The following is a 17,435-nucleotide window of genomic DNA, read 5'->3' on the forward strand; positions in this document are numbered from 1 at the left end:
CCCTTCTTACTGGAGTATACATTCTACCAGTGGACAAAAGATGTGTCATGCTGTAGCAGTGCTATTTGACCTACTCCTCATCTGCCAAATTTGCAAACTTGTTAGGAGCATGTCAGACCTAGGTTAGCCTCCCTGGCGCTCTACTGTCTACCCTACGTCCACTCCATATTCACTCCCTGTGTAAAATGGCTTGAGATTTTAAATCTTTATATAAATATTTTACATTCTTATTACACTTTATTATACTTTTAATTTTTGTCCCATTATGGGCCTTGAGCGTCCTTTACTTTGGGCATTAATGGAATACATTGAAACGATTCAGAATCGCAATATATTCTACAACTCATTAAACACTACCTCTGGCAAGGCCAAATAAGACACTGTAGATTGCTGACCCAGAGGCCATTGTTTAGTTTCTGGTTGCCATAGCATACCATTGGAGCCTTGCAATCGCATTGCAAGAACCCAATTAGTAACAGAGGGGAGCATGAATGCTGCACTATTTTCTGTGATGTAGATGTCAACAGAAACTAAATCAGTATAAAACATCCTGCAATTAAAAATTAAAAACATAAAACACATTTTTGTATTGATAATGAAGTTTATTGAAATATATCACCATTATAAAAAGTAAAGTGGGCAAATCAACAGTTTACACAAAAAATATATATAAACAACTTCTACTGACATAATGCCAGAATTTATTTCTTGTTTTAGTACACCACCCAAATTGTCATTTTTTGTCAAAAAAGAACAAAAGAAGATACTACAGAGTATTGTAAGGATATTTATATAAACAAGGTATGTGATGCATGTGAGTGCTGAAAGTGTTTGGAACTGCAGGAGGACTAATTCCTGTGCAAAACACGTGTCATGTGCATCCCTTATCCGTTACAGAGAAATCTACGAATCTAGAAAAGTGTATTAAATAGAGTGAGCAGTAATGTATGTATTAGGGCTTAAAACAATTCTGCAAATCATGACTTGCTGTCTCAAAGCTTGCTTTGGAATAAGTGTATCATTGCTAATTTGATGTCTTTGTTTCGCAAGCTATAAATCAGTGGATTTAACATAGGTAGTACAACCGTATAAAACACAGTTGCCATATTTACATTATCTCTAGAGGATGGAGATTTTGGACTAAGATACACATAAAGAACTGTACTATAAAGTAATGTCACTGCTATGATATGGGAGGCACATGTAGAATATGCCTTTTGTCTTGCATTTGGAGTTGTTATTTTTAGAATAGTTATAAAAATGGACACGTACGACCCAAGAATCACCACAATGGAAGGCACTGTAACAGAAGATGAAAAAATGAATAAAACCATTTCATTTATTGTAGTGTCTGTACAAGAGATACTTAATAATGGAGGGAAATCACAAACAAAATGGTGGAGGACATTGGATGCACAAAAAGAAAGATGGAAGGTGGAGCAAGTCTCGATTAGAGAATGAAGAAATCCAGTGCTATAAGCTCCAAACATCAAAACCAGACATATCTTGTGCCGCATTATCAGGTTATAGTTTAGTGGGCTACAGATTGCTACATAACGGTCGTAAGCCATAACAGCAAAAAGGATACATTCGGTACTTCCCAGAGCACAAAAAATGAAGAGTTGTATGGCACAGCCAACATAAGAAATATATGTCTTACTGAAATACAGGCCTACAAGCATCTTTGGCGCAATATCTGAAGCATAAACAAGATCTACTACAGAGAGGTTGCTCAGGAAAAAGTACATTGGTGTATGGAACTTTACATTGTTGTAGACAAGATAAATGATCCCAAGGTTTCCCAAAATAGAAACAATGTAAATAATCAAAAACACAAAAAATAGACATAGATTCTGGTAGGGTCTATCAGAAAAGCCAATAAGAACAAACTCCGTTACCACTGAATGGTTGTTGTCTTCAGTAATTCCCATCAAGAACATTGCGATTTAATAATGCTAGAGAACATAATAATACAACACAGTTTTTGCTAAGAGTAAAAGTTTTAAGCAAGCGTTCAAATTGTTGCCCAAGCTAGTTTAGTCCTACCTTTATCAATGTTCAGAAAACAAAACATTCCCATGATCTTCAACTTACAGCTGGATTTTACCAGTATCTCTCCTCGGCTGTGAAATTCCCTTCATCGTGTCCTCTGTCTCTCTCCAGCCCTTCAATCACATTCTAAAAACATTTACAGACAATCCTACAACTGGCCCTATGGTTTTCCCTTCAACTCCTGCCATTGATTCAAACGTACTCATTCCCTCATTGTATCTACATTTTATTTCATGCAGATTCTATTGGTAGGATTGTCTCACCCACAGTACTTCCATTTGTCTATCAATACTACATATTTATCCTTCATGACCCATTCTCTGCCATACCCGATTCAAAGTCTAGATTTAGTATGCCTATTCTGACAAAACATTTTGACTTTCCCATCCATCTATCCTTATGGTATCCATACACCTTAGGGTGACTACCCACTACAGTTCTTTTTCACTGCGAAATTTGCAGCATTTTTTTTCCTCCAGGGGTCTATAGGACTTGTTAATGTAAAAAAGCATAGCGCAAAATTACGATTTCGCTGTAAATTGTGGTTTGGCCGTGATGCATTTTTAACATTAGAAAGCCCCATAGACACCTGGAAAAAAAACACAGCAAATTCGCAAACGCTATTGGGTGGTTACCCTTAGAGGAAAGTCAGTTGAACCTACAGACCTTGCTGGGATCAGCCGACTAAAGTGTATGGGGGGGCTCTGATTCTTCCCTGACGGCAGACTTTTGGATTTCAACATGCTTGATCCTTTGATCCCACAGGAGGCAATATGCTGGGATGGTGTTTAGCAATTGCATATAACCCTCCCCCTCTTTAAAAATGCATACTTGGTTTGAGGAGAGATGAGAGGAATAGCTGTTGTCTGATAGCTATCTAAGGTATATAGGCACCTTAAAAGGTCTCGGTCCGCCCTACAGTTCAATATCATCTATATGTTTAACATTCCTACTCCTCTCTCTCCCTACCTACCTGCTGTTTCGTCTTTCATGTCTCTTCACATCTTTAAACTTTTAATTTTCCCCCAAATATCATTTCCTACTCCATCACAAAAAGCTATTCCACTTAAAAACTCTTTAGATAACCATCTGATCCCTTCACTGCAGGCTTGCTGCTGTTTCATTTACTTTTACCACTTCTACCTTACATCTACAAATAATATTAAATATTATTGCTCTATTGCATAGAAGACAATTTTTAGTACTCTGTCAGACAGTGTTGTTTTCAGCATTTTTCTTCTAAATGAGCCATGAATTTCAAGCATTTTCATGGTGTTTCTTATGAGTGTTTTTAATGGCATTTTTTTACTTTATGTTTTTATTTCCGTTTATGAAATTCAGTAATGAACACTAAGGGAATAATGCTTGAGCATTCTGCCTTTGCAAAAAAAAAATTCACTTCACTTTTTTTTAAACCAAAACCAATAATGAATTACAAAGGGAGGAGGCGTATTTAAGTAATACTTTAAACTTGCCTTCCTGTAGAATGCTCTTCTGGGATGGGCTAAAAAATACATCAAAGCTGCACTATGTGAACAAGGTCTTGAAAAAATAAACCACTTAGAATGCCTTGCTTATATTTGGACCTGGATTAGCATTTGTGTAGTAATATTTGTAGAATACTGTATCCACCTACTGTATAGTAGAGACAACACATACCATAGTTGTGAACATCGTGTATAAGAATACCCACTGCCACTTGAAAATCTCCACCATGAAACAAAGTAAATCAACATACTGTGATGCATGAAGACCAGTAATGTAAATGTTATTTGCTTTGGATGATTTATATTTAATCAGTTTTCCTAGAAAAAATGACAATAATTAATCCCCATAGAAAAAACATATTTTAGAGGTAGTTAAACATAATTGAACCCAGGGCCATTATTAATTATTGGAGCTGTTTATAGGTTTTATAGATTTGGGAGTTGATAGCAAAATGGTGTAAAAGAATTTTTTAAAACTTGCATTTTATAAATATGTTGCAGATCTTTCCAAACAGTTAAACATGCCTATGTTCTACTCTAATCATACACTCTGACAAGATAGACACAAATGCAGATAATTTTAGTAAATATTGATGCAGAGTTTTCTCCGCTCTATTATCTCGGTATGGAAATGGTGAGGGGCACTACTAGACTCTAAAGAGGCCTGGGGCTAATCAGGACACATCAGAGCAGTGTAAGGGGTGGTAGTGAATGCAAAATGTTCTTGTCATAGAAATATGTACTATCTTAGTAATAATTTGCACAACACACTTGTCACGTCCACCCTGGATGTGCTGGATTCGTAACCTGCAGATCTCGCAGATATATGCACAAGCTGTGTAAAAACAATAACAAACCACAGTATGGGATTTCTTTTCCTATCAAAATATTGTGAAGGACGGGGACCTGCCTAAATGCAAGCAATTCGCCTTGACAAGGGTGCACCTGACCTCATACCTCGGCCCTAAGTTAACCATATGTGGGACATGGTAAATATAAGCAACACAACAGAAAAGAAAACACAAACTAAGCGTTGATGCAGCAGGCAAATGTACAATCCAGGAGCAAGCTCTGCCTGAGATCACAGTCAGAGCTAGACTGAGGATTCAATGGCAATTCAGTCCAGCATCAGCCAGAGTAAATAACCATGACAATTACCCACCGATGCGGCTAGGCATGTCTCACCTAATACCACACCCGCCAGGGCCAGAAGATGGAGTACCACCTGCATAACCTGCACCAGACTATCAGCATGGCAGTAATCCCAGAACCACCGCAACAGTACCTCCCCTTTTAGAAATTAATTTTTTCAATGATTTTGAAAGGGCTGATAAATCGTAGGCCTAACTTGAAGGACTGTGGTTTGAGTTTTATGTTCTTAGTTGACAGCCACAACAAGTCTCTCACCAAGAAATTAGTCCCTTCAGAATGCCTATTATCCACTACCCACTTGAAATTTTGAACCATTCTCTAAAGGTTCTTCTGAATAACCTCCCACACCACCTTGATAATAGAGGAAAACTCATTCTCCTCTGGTACTTCTGACACCTTGAAAGGGGGACCAAAACATGAATGAAACCCATAATTACAAAAAAAGGTGATGTCCCCATACATTCCAGCAATCTATTGTTAAGTGCAAATTTAGTCAAAGGGGAAAACCCAGACCATCCTTCCTGCTTCTCTGAGACATAACACCGCAAGTACTGTTCCAGACTCTGTTTATATCTCTCAGTTTGTTTATCAGTGTCTAGGTGATATGCCAAGGAAAAAGAGAGCTGAATTTCAAACCGAGAGCAAACAAGAAACCAGAACCTGGAAACAAACTGGACCCCACGATCGGAAACGGTATTTGCTGCTAACCTGTGCAATCGGACAATATGAATAATGAACTATCTGGACAAGGTTTTAGTTTTGTCAAGTTTCACAGTTTTTTTTTTTACTCTTCGACTTTATCGTTACATGTAGAGATGAGCGAGCACCAAAATGCTCAGGTGCTCGTTACTCGGGACGAAATTTTCGCGATGCTCGAGGGTTCGTTTCGAGTAACGAACCCCATTGAAGTCAATGGGTGACCCGAGCATTTTTGTATATCGCCGATGCTCGCTAAGGTTTCCATTTGTGAAAATCTGGGAAATTCAAGAAAGTGATGGGAACGACACAGCAACGGATAGGGCAGGCGAGGTGCTACATGTTGAGCTGCATCTCAAGTTCCCAGGTCCCACTATTAAGCCACAATAGCGGCAAGAGTGGGCCCCCCCCCTCCCAACAATTTTTACTTCTGAAAAGCCCTCATTAGCAATGCATACCTTAGCTAAGCACCACACTACCTCCAACAAAGCACAATCACTACCTGCATGCCACTCCACTGCCACTTCTCCTGGGTTACATGCTGCCCAATCCCCCCCCCCCCCGCACGACGCAGTGTCCACAGCGCACACCAAAGTGTCCCTGCGCAGCCTTCAGCTGCCCTCATGCCACACCACCCTCATGTCTATTTATAAGTGCGTCTGCCATGAGGAGGAACCGCAGGCACACACTGCAGAGGGTTGGCACGGCTAGGCAGCGACCCTCTTTAAAAGGGGCGGGGCGATAGCCCACAATGCTGTACAGAAGCAATGAGAAATATAATCCTGTGCCACCGCCATCAGGAGCTGCACACGTGGGCATAGCAATGGGGAACCTATGTGCCACACACTATTCATTCTGTCAAGGTGTCTGCATGCCCCAGTCAGACCGCGGTTTTTTATAAATAGTCACAGGCAGGTACAACTCCGCAATGGGAATTCCGTGTGCACCCACAGCATGGGTGGCTCCCTGGAACCCACCGGCTGTACATAAATGTATCCCATTGCAGTGCCCTGGACAGCAGAGCTAACATCAGATTAAATGCAGGTGGGCTTCGGCCCACACTGCATGCCCCAACCTGACCGGGCTTTTTAATTCATAGACACAGGCAGGTACAACTCCCTATTGTGAAGTCCCTGTGGACCGACAGCATGGGTGGGTGCCAGGAAGCCACCGGCGGTACATAAATATATCCCATTGCATTGCCCATCACAGCTGAGGTAATGTCATGTTTAATGCAGGTGGGCTTCGGCCCACACTGCATGCCCCAGTCAGACTGGGGTTCTTTATAAGTAGACACAGGCAGGTACAACTCCCTATTGTGAAGTCTGTGTGGACCGACAGCATGGGAGGGTCCCAGGAAGCCACAGGCGGTACATAAATAAATCCCATTGCATTGCCCAGCACAGCTGAGGTAATGTCATGTTTAATGCAGGTGGGCTTCGGCCCACACTGCATGCCCCAGTCAGACTGGGGTTCTTTAGAAGTGGACACATGCAGTTACAACTCCGTGTGGACCGACAGCATGGGTGGCTCCCTGGAACCCACCAGCGGTACATAAATATATCCCATTGCATTGCCCATCACAGCTGAGGTAATGTCATGTTTAATGCAGGTGGGCTTCGGCCCACACTGCATGCCCCAGTCAGACTGGGGTTCTTTAGAAGTGGACACATGCAGTTACAACACCGTGTGGACCGACAGCATGGGTGGGTGCCAGGAAGCCACCGGCGGTACATAAATATATCCCATTGCAGTGCCCAGCACAGCTGATGTAATGTCATCTTTAATGCAGGTGGGCAAAAAATTAATTGGATTACACTGTAGGCGAGGGCCCCAAAAAATTGGTGTACCAACAGTACTAATGTATGTCAGAAAAATTGCCCATGCCCAACCAAGAGGGCAGGTGAAACCCATTAATCGCTTTGGTTAATGTGGCTTAATTGGTAACTAGGCCTGGAGGCAGCCCAGTTAAAATAAAAATTGGTTCAGGTGCAAGTTTCAAAGCTTTAATGAGCATTGAAACGTATAAAAATTGTTTACAAAAATTATATGACTGAGCCTTGTGGGCCTAAGAAAAATTGCCCGTTCGGCGTGATTACGTCAGGTTTCAGGAGGAGGAGGATGAATATTATACACAGATTGATGAAGCTAAAAGGTCCACGTTTTTGATGGTGATAGAGAACAATGCTTCCATCCGCGGGTGCAGCCTACGTATTGTTTAGGTATCGCTGCTGTCCGCTGGTGGAGAAGAGAAGTCTGGGGAAATCCAGGCTTTGTTCATCTTGATGAGTGTAAGCCTGTTGGCACTGTCGGTTGTCAGGCAGGTACGCTTATCTGTGATGATTCCCCCAGCCGCACTAAACACCCTCTCAGACAAGACGCTAGCCGCAGGACAAGCAAGCACCTCCAGGGCATACAACGCGAGTTCAGGCCACGTGTCCAGCTTCGACACCCAGTAGTTGTAGGGGGCAGAGGCGTCACGGAGGACGGTCGTGCGATCAGCTACGTACTCCCTCACCATCCTTTTACAGTGCTCCCGCCGACTCAGCCTTGACTGGGGAGCGGTGACACAGTCTTGCTGGGGAGCCAGAAAGCTGTCAAAGGCCTTAGAGAGTGTTCCCCTGCCTGTGCTGTACATGCTGCCTGATCTCCGCACCTCCCCTGCTACCTGGCCCCCGGAACTGCGCCTTCGGCCACTAGCGCTGTCGGATGGGAATTTTACCATCAGTTTGTCCGCCAGGGTCCTGTGGTATAGCATCACTCTCGAACCCCTTTCCTCTTCGGGTATGATAGTGGAAAGGTTCTCCTTATACCGTGGGTCGAGCAGTGTGTACACCCAGTAATCCGTAGTGGCCAGAATGCGTGTAACGCGAGGGTCACGAGAAAGGCATCCTAACATGAAGTTAGCCATGTGTGCCAGGGTACCTGTACGCAACACATGGCTGTCCTCACTAGGAAGATCACTTTCAGGATCCTCCTCCTCCTCCTTCTCAGGCCATACATGCTGAAAGGATGACAGGCAAGCAGCATGGGTACCCTCAGCAGTGGGCCAAGCTGTCTCTTCCCCCTTCTCCTCATCCTCCTCATGCTCCTCCTCCTCCTCCTCAACGCGCTGAGATATAGACAGGAGGGTGCTCTGACTATCCAGCGCTATACTGTCTTCCCCCGCCTCTGTTTCCGAGCACAAAGCGTCTGCCTTTATGCTTTGCAGGGAACTTCTCAAGAGGCATAGCAGAGGAATGGTGATGCTAATGATTGCAGCATCGTCGCTCACCATCTGGGTAGACTCCTCAAAGTTTCCAAGGACCTGGCAGATGTCTGCCAACCAGGCCCACTCTTCTGTAAAGAATTGAGGAGGCTGACTCCCACTGCGCCGCCCATGTTGGAGTTGGTATTCCACTATAGCTCTACGCTGCTCATAGAGCCTGGCCAACATGTGGAGCGTAGAGTTCCACTGTGTGGGCACGTTGCACAGCAGTCGGTGCACTGGCAGATTAAACCGATGTTGCAGGGTGCGCAGGGTGGCAGCGTCCGTGTGGGACTTGCGGAAATGTGCGCAGAGCCGGCGCACCTTTCTGAGCAGGTCTGACAAGCGTGGGTAGCTTTTCAGAAAGCGCTGAACCACCAAATTAAAGACATGGGCCAGGCATGGCACGTGCGTGAGGCTGCCGAGCTGCAGAGCCGCCACCAGGTTACGGCCGTTGTCACACACGACCATGCCCGGTTGGAGGCTCAGCGGCTCAAGCCAGTGGTCGGTCTGCTCTGTCAGACCCTGCAGCAGTTCGTGGGCCGTGTGCCTCTTCTCTCCTAAACTGAGTAGTTTCAGCACGGCCTGCTGACGCTTGCCCACCGCTGTGCTGCCGTGCCGCGTGACACCGACTGCTGGCGACGTGCTGCTGCTGACACATCTTGATTGCGAGACAGAGGTTGCGTAGGAGGAGGAAGAGGAGGAGGGTGGTTTAGTGGAGGAAGCATACACTGCCGCAGATACCACCACCGAGCTGGGGCCCGCAATTCTGGGGGTGGGTAGGACGTGAGTGGTCCCAGGCTCTGACTCTGTCCCAGCGTCCACTAAATTCACCCAATGTGCCGTCAGGGAGATATAGTGGCCCTGCCCACCTGTGCTTGTCCACGTGTCCGTTGTTAAGTGGACAAGCAGTAAGCACGTTGGTGAGGGCGCGTACAATGTTGCGGGAGACGTGGTCGTGCAGGGCTGGGACGGCACATCGGGAAAAGTAGTGGCGACTGGGAACTGAGTAGCGCGGGGCCGCCGCCGCTATCATGCCTTTGAAAGCCTCCGTTTCCACAACCCTATACGGCAGCATCTCCAGGCTGATAAATTTGGCTATGTGCACGTTTAACGCTTGAGCATGCGGGTGCGTGGCGGCGTACTTGCGCTTGCGCTCCAACACTTGCTCTAGCGACGGCTGGACGGTGCGCTGAGAGACATTGGTGGATGGGGCCGAGGACAGCGGAGATGAGGGTGTGGGTGCAGGCCAGGAGACGGTAGTGCCTGTGTCCTGAGAGGGGGGTTGGATCTCAGTGGTAGGTTGGGGCACAGGGGGAGAGGCAGCGGTGCAAACCGGAGGCGGTGAACGGCCTTCGTCCCACCTTGTGGGGTGCTTGGCCATCATATGTTTGCGCATGCTGGTGGTGGTGAGGCTGGTGGTGGTGGCTCCCCGGCTGATCTTGGCGCGACAAAGGTTGCACACCACTGTTTGTCGGTCGTCTGCACTCTCAGTGAAAAACTGCCAGACCTTTGAGCACCTCGGCCTCTGCAGGGTGGCATGGCGCGAGGGGGCGCTTTGGGAAACAGTTGGTGGATTATTCGGTCTGGCCCTGCCTCTACCCCTGGCTACCGCACTGCCTCTTGCAACCTGCCCTGCTGCTGCACTTGCCTCCCCCTCTGAAGACCTGTCCTCAGTAGGCGTAGCAAACCAGGTGGGGTCAGTCACCTCATCGTCCAGCTGCTCTTCCTCCGAATACTCTGTGCGCTCCTCTCTCGGACTTACTCCAATTACTACTACCAGTGTGATAGACAACTGTGTCTCATCGTCATCGTCCTCCTCACCCACTGAAAGCTCTTGAGACAGTTGCCGGAAGTCCCCAGCCTCATCCCCCGGACCCCGGGAACTTTCCAAAGGTTGGGCATCAGTCACGACAAACTCCTCCAGTGGGAAAGGATTCGGAACCATTGCTGCCCATTCTGGGCAGGGGCCCGAGAACAGTTCCTGGGAGTCTGGGTGGTCGATAGATTGCTGGATGCATTTTCTGCCATCCACGACAGGACGTGCTCACACTGCTCATTTTCTAATAAAGGTCTACCGCGTGGACCCATTAATTGTGAGATGAATGTGGGGACGCCAGAAACGTGCCTCTCTCCTAATCCCGCAGCAGTTGGCTGCGATACACCTGGATCAGGAGCTCGGCCTGCGCCCACACCCTGACTTGGGCCTCCGCGTCCTCGCCCGCGTCCACGTCCTCTAGGCCTACCCCTACCCCTCAGCATGCTGTATTACCAGTAGTGCAAAAACAGAATGCTGTAATTAAATGTGCCGCTTATTGGCCTGTGGTTGGAGGCTGACTTCGCTTACGGAATGCACAACAGAGGCAGGAAAGAATTTTGCGCAAGCCTGCTGTAACACTTAGCTGGCTGCGTATGAATTAGGACAACTACCCCAGCAGAGACGCAGTACAGTCAGGACGGTCACAGGCAGCCCAAATAGATTTTTTTTCCCAAATTTTTTTGGAAAAGCCCACTGCCTATATACACTGGATATGTCTTTCACTGTCCCTGCCTCACCACCACTACTGGCCGTGGACTATGTAAAATTACTGCACATTGTTTCACTCTGGACAGGATGACAGCGTTGATGTAAGAGGCAACGCAGAGCCAGGAAAGAATTTTGTGCAAGCCTGCTGTAACACTTAGCTGGCTGCGTATGAATTAGGGCAACTACCCCCAGCAGAGACGCAATACAGTCAGGACGGTCACAGGCAGCCCAAATAGATTTTTTTTCCCAATTTTTTTTGGACTATGTAAAATTACTGCAGGACGCAATGCTCTGGACGCAATGCTCTGCACGGCCGATATACAAAAAAAAAAAAGTGCAACATTGCAATAAGCAGCCTCAACAGTACTGCACATGGTCAGATGTGGCCCTAAGAAGGACCGTTGGGGTTCTTGAAGCCTAAAATCAATCCTAACACTCTCCCTATAGCAGCTCCAGCATCAGCAGCACTTTCCCTGATCTCTGTCAGAATGCATCTGTGGTGAGCCGCGGGAGGGGCCGATTTATATACTCGGGTGACACCTGATCTCGCCAGCCACTCACTGCAGGGGGGTGGTATAGGGCTTGAACGTCGCAGGGGGAAGTTGTAATGCCTTCCATGTCTTTCTATTGGCCAGAAAAGCGCGCTAACGTCTTAGAGATGAAAGTGAAAGTAACTCGAACATCGCGTGGTGCTCTCCTCTAGTAACGAGCATCTCGAACACGCTAATACTCGATTGAGTATCAAGCTCGGACAAGTACGTTCGCTCATCTCTAGTTACATATCATCTTGGCAGTAAAAATGTTAAGGTCAATGCGCTTTCCAGGAGCTTTGTCCCGATGATTTCAGATGAAACCCCTGCTTCCATTCTTTCTGAGGGGGTTGTAGTGTCATGCTTGACAAAGACCCCTAGAGGGTCGAAACGTAGCAAGATTTTGGAGGAATAAATTATCGTTTTGCATTACGCTCTGGATGCTGCCATCCCTTTATTGAGAAAGTGGAATATATCTCTGTTGGGGTTTTTGGAGGCTCTGACCCCTATACCTTTGGCGTGCATCCTATGGACTTATTAGTCATTTCTAATAGGTTTAAAAATCCTGAGGTGTGCTGTAAGTTAAAGGAGATGTCCCGCGCCGAAACGGTTTTTTTTTTTTTTAAACCCCCCCCCCCCCCCCGTTTGGCGCGAGACAACCCCGATGCAGGGGTTAAAAAAACCACCCGCACAGCGCTTACCTGAATCCCGGCGGTCCGGCGTCTTCATACTCACCTGCTGAAGATGGCCGCCGGGATCCTCTGTCTTCATGGACCGCAGGGCTTCTGTGCGGTCCATTGCCGATTCCAGCCTCCTGATTGGCTGGAATCGGCACGTGACGGGGCGGAGCTACACGGAGCTACACGGAGCCCCATAGAGAAGAGGAGAAGACCCGGACTGCGCAAGCGCGGCTAATTTGACCATCGGAGGGCGAAAATTAGTCGGCACCATGGAGACGAGGACGCTAGCAACGGAGCAGGTAAGTAAAAAACTTTTTATAACTTCTGTATGGCTCATAATTAATGCACAATGTACATTACAAAGTGCATTATTATGGCCATGCAGAAGTGTATAGACCCACTTGCTGCCTCGGGACAACCCCTTTAATCGAAGCAAACTTTAGCTTTGTCAAGACCAAAAAGAGCTAAAAAATTACACATCTTGCTAAAACGATCTACCACAACCTAGATGACAGTATTACCTTCAGAAAGTGTCAAATCCGTAATAAAGTTTATAGACAAATGAGTCCAAGGTCTCACTGATATCGGCAAAGGCACCAACCTCCCAAAAGGGCATTACGAGGAAATTTTGTTCTGGCACAAACCTCACAAGAAGAGCCAAAACTGAAAACATCTGATCACAATGACAACCACCAAAAAGTTCTTGTGAGTAATTTTCGGGTATTATTAATCCCCGGATGACCAACTAACACAGAACTATGTACTTCAGACAGCACCTGCAGCCTCAAATAAACAAGGACAAAAAGCTTTCCCATGGAAAGGCTTGCAGGTACTAAATCCTGTGCCTTATGGACCTGCTCCTCCAAATCTAGTGACACTGCTGACATTACAACCCCCTCAGAAAGAATGGAAGCAGGGCTTTCATCTGAAATCATCGGGACAAAGCTCCTGGAAAGCGCATCGACCTTAACATTTTTACTGCCAGGATGATATGTAACCATAAAGTAGAAGAGTAAAAAAAAAACTGTGACCACCGCGCCTGTCTTGGGTAAAGTCTTTTGGCTCACTGTAGTTAGATTAGGTTCTTTTGGTCCTTATGTCACCTTATGTTGAGCCCCCTAGAGGAGATGATGCCACTCCTCAAAATCCCACTTAATTGCCAACAGCTCTCTGTCATCAATATAGTAATTTTGCACAGCAGTAGAAAATTTAAGTGAGAAAAACACACAAGGACAAAGATCTTGTAACATACTAGTTCCCTGGGACAGCACTTCCCCAACTTCTGAGGCATCAACCTCCACAACGAAAGGTCTGTACGAGTCTCGTTGCACCAGAACCAGAGCAGTCGAAAAACATCTCTTCAAGGCATGAAATGATTGTAATGCCCTTGGGGACCATTTAGAAGGGAAGCAACCTTTCTTTGTCATATCTGTCAAAGGTTTGACCACCACCGAAAATCCCCTAATAAATTTCTGATAAAAATTGGTGAACTCCAGAAACCTCTGAAGCGCCTTCACATTCTCTATTAGCACCCAGTCCTGTACCACTCGGACCTTCTCTAGATCCATCTTGAACCTCCTCGGGGTAATAATAAGTCCCAGAAATGTGATCTCTTGTATGCAAAAAACACACTTTTCCCTTTTTGCAAACAAATTATTATCGCTTAATGCCTATGTGATTCAAAATCCAACAAAAAAATAAGAATATCGTCGAGGTATACCAGAACAAAGCAGCCGATTTGCAGCAGATTTACAGAGGACCTCATTGATAAAGGACTGGAAAACGGCATCACCAATTTCTCATAACGCCCTTCAGCGGTGTTAAAGGTGGTTTTCCATTTGTCCTCCTCCTTAATCCACGTAAATCTAACTTTGAAAACCAGTTGGTGCCATTCAACTGTGAAAACTGTGAGAGGCAATGGTTACGGATTACGCTTGGTGATTTTGTTTAGCTTTCTGAAATCAATGCAGGGCCGCAAAGTCCCATCCTTCTTGACAAAGAAAAACCTAGCGCCCAGTGGGGAATTTGAGGGCCGTGCGTTCCACTTTTTCAAACTCTCCTAGATATAAACTTTCATAGACTGTCTCTCAGGCATAGTTAGATTGTACATATGTTTTTTTACAAGTTTACAGTCTGGAACAAGTTCAATAGTGCAATCCCCCTCCCTGTGAGGCAGTTACTTATCTGCCCCCTCCAGAGCAAAAACATCAGAGAAATCAGCAATATATTCCAGTAATTCCTCAATTTGCACTGAAGACACTCATACAGAAATACAAACGGAATTACAGTATGAACTCCATTTAAAGATGTCTCCCTTCTCCCAATCCACCACAGGATGATGCAAATGCAACTCCGGTAGGCCTAAAACTACCTGCGTTGGAAGGGATTCCATTATATATAGAATGATGATCTCGTTATGAAATAATTCGATCTTGCTTTTTTGTTTTTTATGTAATGCAGCTAGGGCTTATTTTTAGGGTAGGTTTTATATTTCAAGCCTCCATAAAAATCACAAAAAAATCGGGGTAGGGCTTATTTTTGGAGTAAGTCTTATTTTTGGGAAACAGGGTACCAGCTCCACAATCAAGAAAAACTGTGATTTGATCACTATGACCCCCAAGAAGAATTTCAGCATGTAGAACCAGCCTGGAGGACGCCATCCAAGCAATCAGTGGCCCTTGAGGGACCTTCCCTCCCACCTCCAGACCCTATAATTCCTTCCCACCTCCAGACTCTATCATTCCTTCGCACCTTGATGATGTCACCAAATGTATCCACCACCTTACATAGGAGCAGCACTTTTATTGGTCGCCTGCATGACATGACCCAGCCATATATAACATAGGCACTGTGTTACCAGCCAACATTTTTACAGATCAGCACATGACAGGGTAGCTATAAGCTACAGTAGAAAACATCGAAGCTACATCATGTTTATATGCCCACAAAAAATGTGCTCTATACTTAAGGAGAGATAGTCTGCAGAGAATATATTTCTGCTAGTGTGAAGAATTGTATACCAGCATAGGAGATAAACTATGTTGTATGGGAGGGACCAAATGAGCTGAATCGATTTTATATGCCTATAGAAGACATGCTGTGGGCTTTGGGAGGGATAGTCTGCAGAACATATACAGTATTTCTGCTGGTGTCAAATATTGTATACCAGCAGAAAGACCCTGTGTTGTATTGAAGGGACCATAGAAGCTGCAGCACATTTATGTATCTATTTGCTCAGTACTGTAGGACAGACACTCTGCAGAGCTTATATGTCTGCTGGTGTCACCATGTATAGCAGCAGAGAGACAAACTGCATTGCATTGCAAGACCATGGAATCTGCATCAAATTTATATGCCTATACAAAAACATGCTCAGTACTGTGCCAGGAAGAAAAAAGAATTTCGTGCTATGGGTGTGTGAAAAGAGACAGGGTGACAGTAAGGCCGTGGTCAGACGAGCATTAGAAAATGAACGGGTGAACGGGTGCATTTGCACTCGCATGTCCTCGCTAATTTTTTCGCTTGTAAAAAACGGAGACACGAACACTTTCATTGGAAAGCATTGGTTCTAATAGAGACGTTTTTAAAACGCGACTATACGTGCGCGAAAACAACACTCGTCTGACCGAGCCCTTAACAAAGAGAGAACTATCTTCGTTGAGGAGTTCATCGTCTCCTCACAAATCCAAGGTGGCCTTTCACAATCAAATAAACAATGATACTCGTGTCTTTCTTATCCAATCTTTATTTCATTCTTGGTGGTACAATAGGACAAGATACAAACAGTACAGTCAGTACAACACATTTCAGTGGTGTTTACAACATACCTGCCGCCTTTTTCAAGCACAACCCCTCAATGAAGTAAGTTGTTTTTGTTACTTTCACCCTTTTCTATCAACACACACTCAGAGCACGGGATTCTTTTTAACTTTGTTTTCTTCCTGGTTTTGTGATCAAGATACTCCTAAACTTCTGACATATCCCAGACGCTCACCCAGTCATTGCTGATACCGACGGAGATCAGAGGTAAAGTGGAAGGCGACCAGCGTTTTGCACGCAAATTGGGACCAGCGGTGTAGCAGACTACCAGCCGATGGGCTGCTTACACCAGATGAGTCCCATTTTCTACAATACTATTTACCATATCCTGAGGCGCTGTCTGTCTTTTCTAATTGCATCATGCTCAGTACTGTGGGAGAGATACTCTGCAGAGCATATATTTGTTTTGGTGTCACTGTATATAGCAGCAGACAAACTATGCTGTTGTGTGGGGGATTTTGCAGTTCTCTGTTTCCAGCTTCACCGCTTTTTCAAAGTCACGTTTGTTGCATATATTAAATAGCTGCCTGTGGTGGTGAGTCTGACCTATAAAAATTTGATGTGCATGTTATGTAGCTGCCTGTGGGGTGTGGTGGGCAACTGAAGCACCAAATACAGATAGAGGGAATGATAGTTTGGGCGATTTATTTTGCATAAGCTGCTAATGGGCACTAATGCCCATTAGCAACTTATTAGCTTCATTTGCAAGTAAATGAGACTCCCTGAGCTGTGTGCAGAGAAAAGCAGATGGTCTGTTATCTGCATACAGCCCCTTTGTTCTGCCGTCGGAGTGCAGCTGAATACAATGTTATCAGCGCTCGCATGGAGAATCACAGCATGTGGCACCTGCTATCACCTCTTCAGCCAAAGGATGGATTTTAAACTCAACCAAAAATCATCATTCAGATGAAAAGCAAACGGTTGTAGCATTTACACGCAATGATTATCACTCAAAAGGCATCATTTGCGCGATAATCGTTTCATGTAAATAGAGCTTTAAATTCTAACACAGCTGTTAATAGGTGTCTGTGGACTGCACTAAATAAAAAACATAGCGAAAAAGCCAAAAGTGATAATCTGTTTGCAGCCTCATAGATTTTTTAAAGTCACTAGTCTGGCCTATAAAATTGCTGTGTTGGAGCTTTCTGTGGTACTCTGTAAACTAAAAACTTGACATGAGGGTGGTCTGGCTATCAAGTGACATACTGTCATCCCCCATCTACTGTTCCAACCGCAAAGTGTCGG

At 45.2% G+C, this 17,435-nt stretch overlaps 1 protein-coding gene across 1 annotated transcript; it reads right to left on the bottom strand.

Moving 5' to 3' along the window:
* Positions 1-992: 992 nt before the first annotated feature.
* On the bottom strand, positions 993-1,940 carry LOC136610096 (olfactory receptor 8H3-like). Its single transcript, XM_066589361.1, has one exon. The coding sequence runs from the start codon at positions 1,938-1,940 to the stop codon at positions 993-995; it is 948 nt and encodes a 315-aa protein (XP_066445458.1).
* Between the last annotated feature and the right edge of the window lie 15,495 nt (positions 1,941-17,435).

This window comes from Eleutherodactylus coqui, chromosome 2 (genome assembly GCF_035609145.1).
Source record: "Eleutherodactylus coqui strain aEleCoq1 chromosome 2, aEleCoq1.hap1, whole genome shotgun sequence".
Lineage (NCBI taxonomy): Eukaryota > Metazoa > Chordata > Amphibia > Anura > Eleutherodactylidae > Eleutherodactylus > Eleutherodactylus coqui.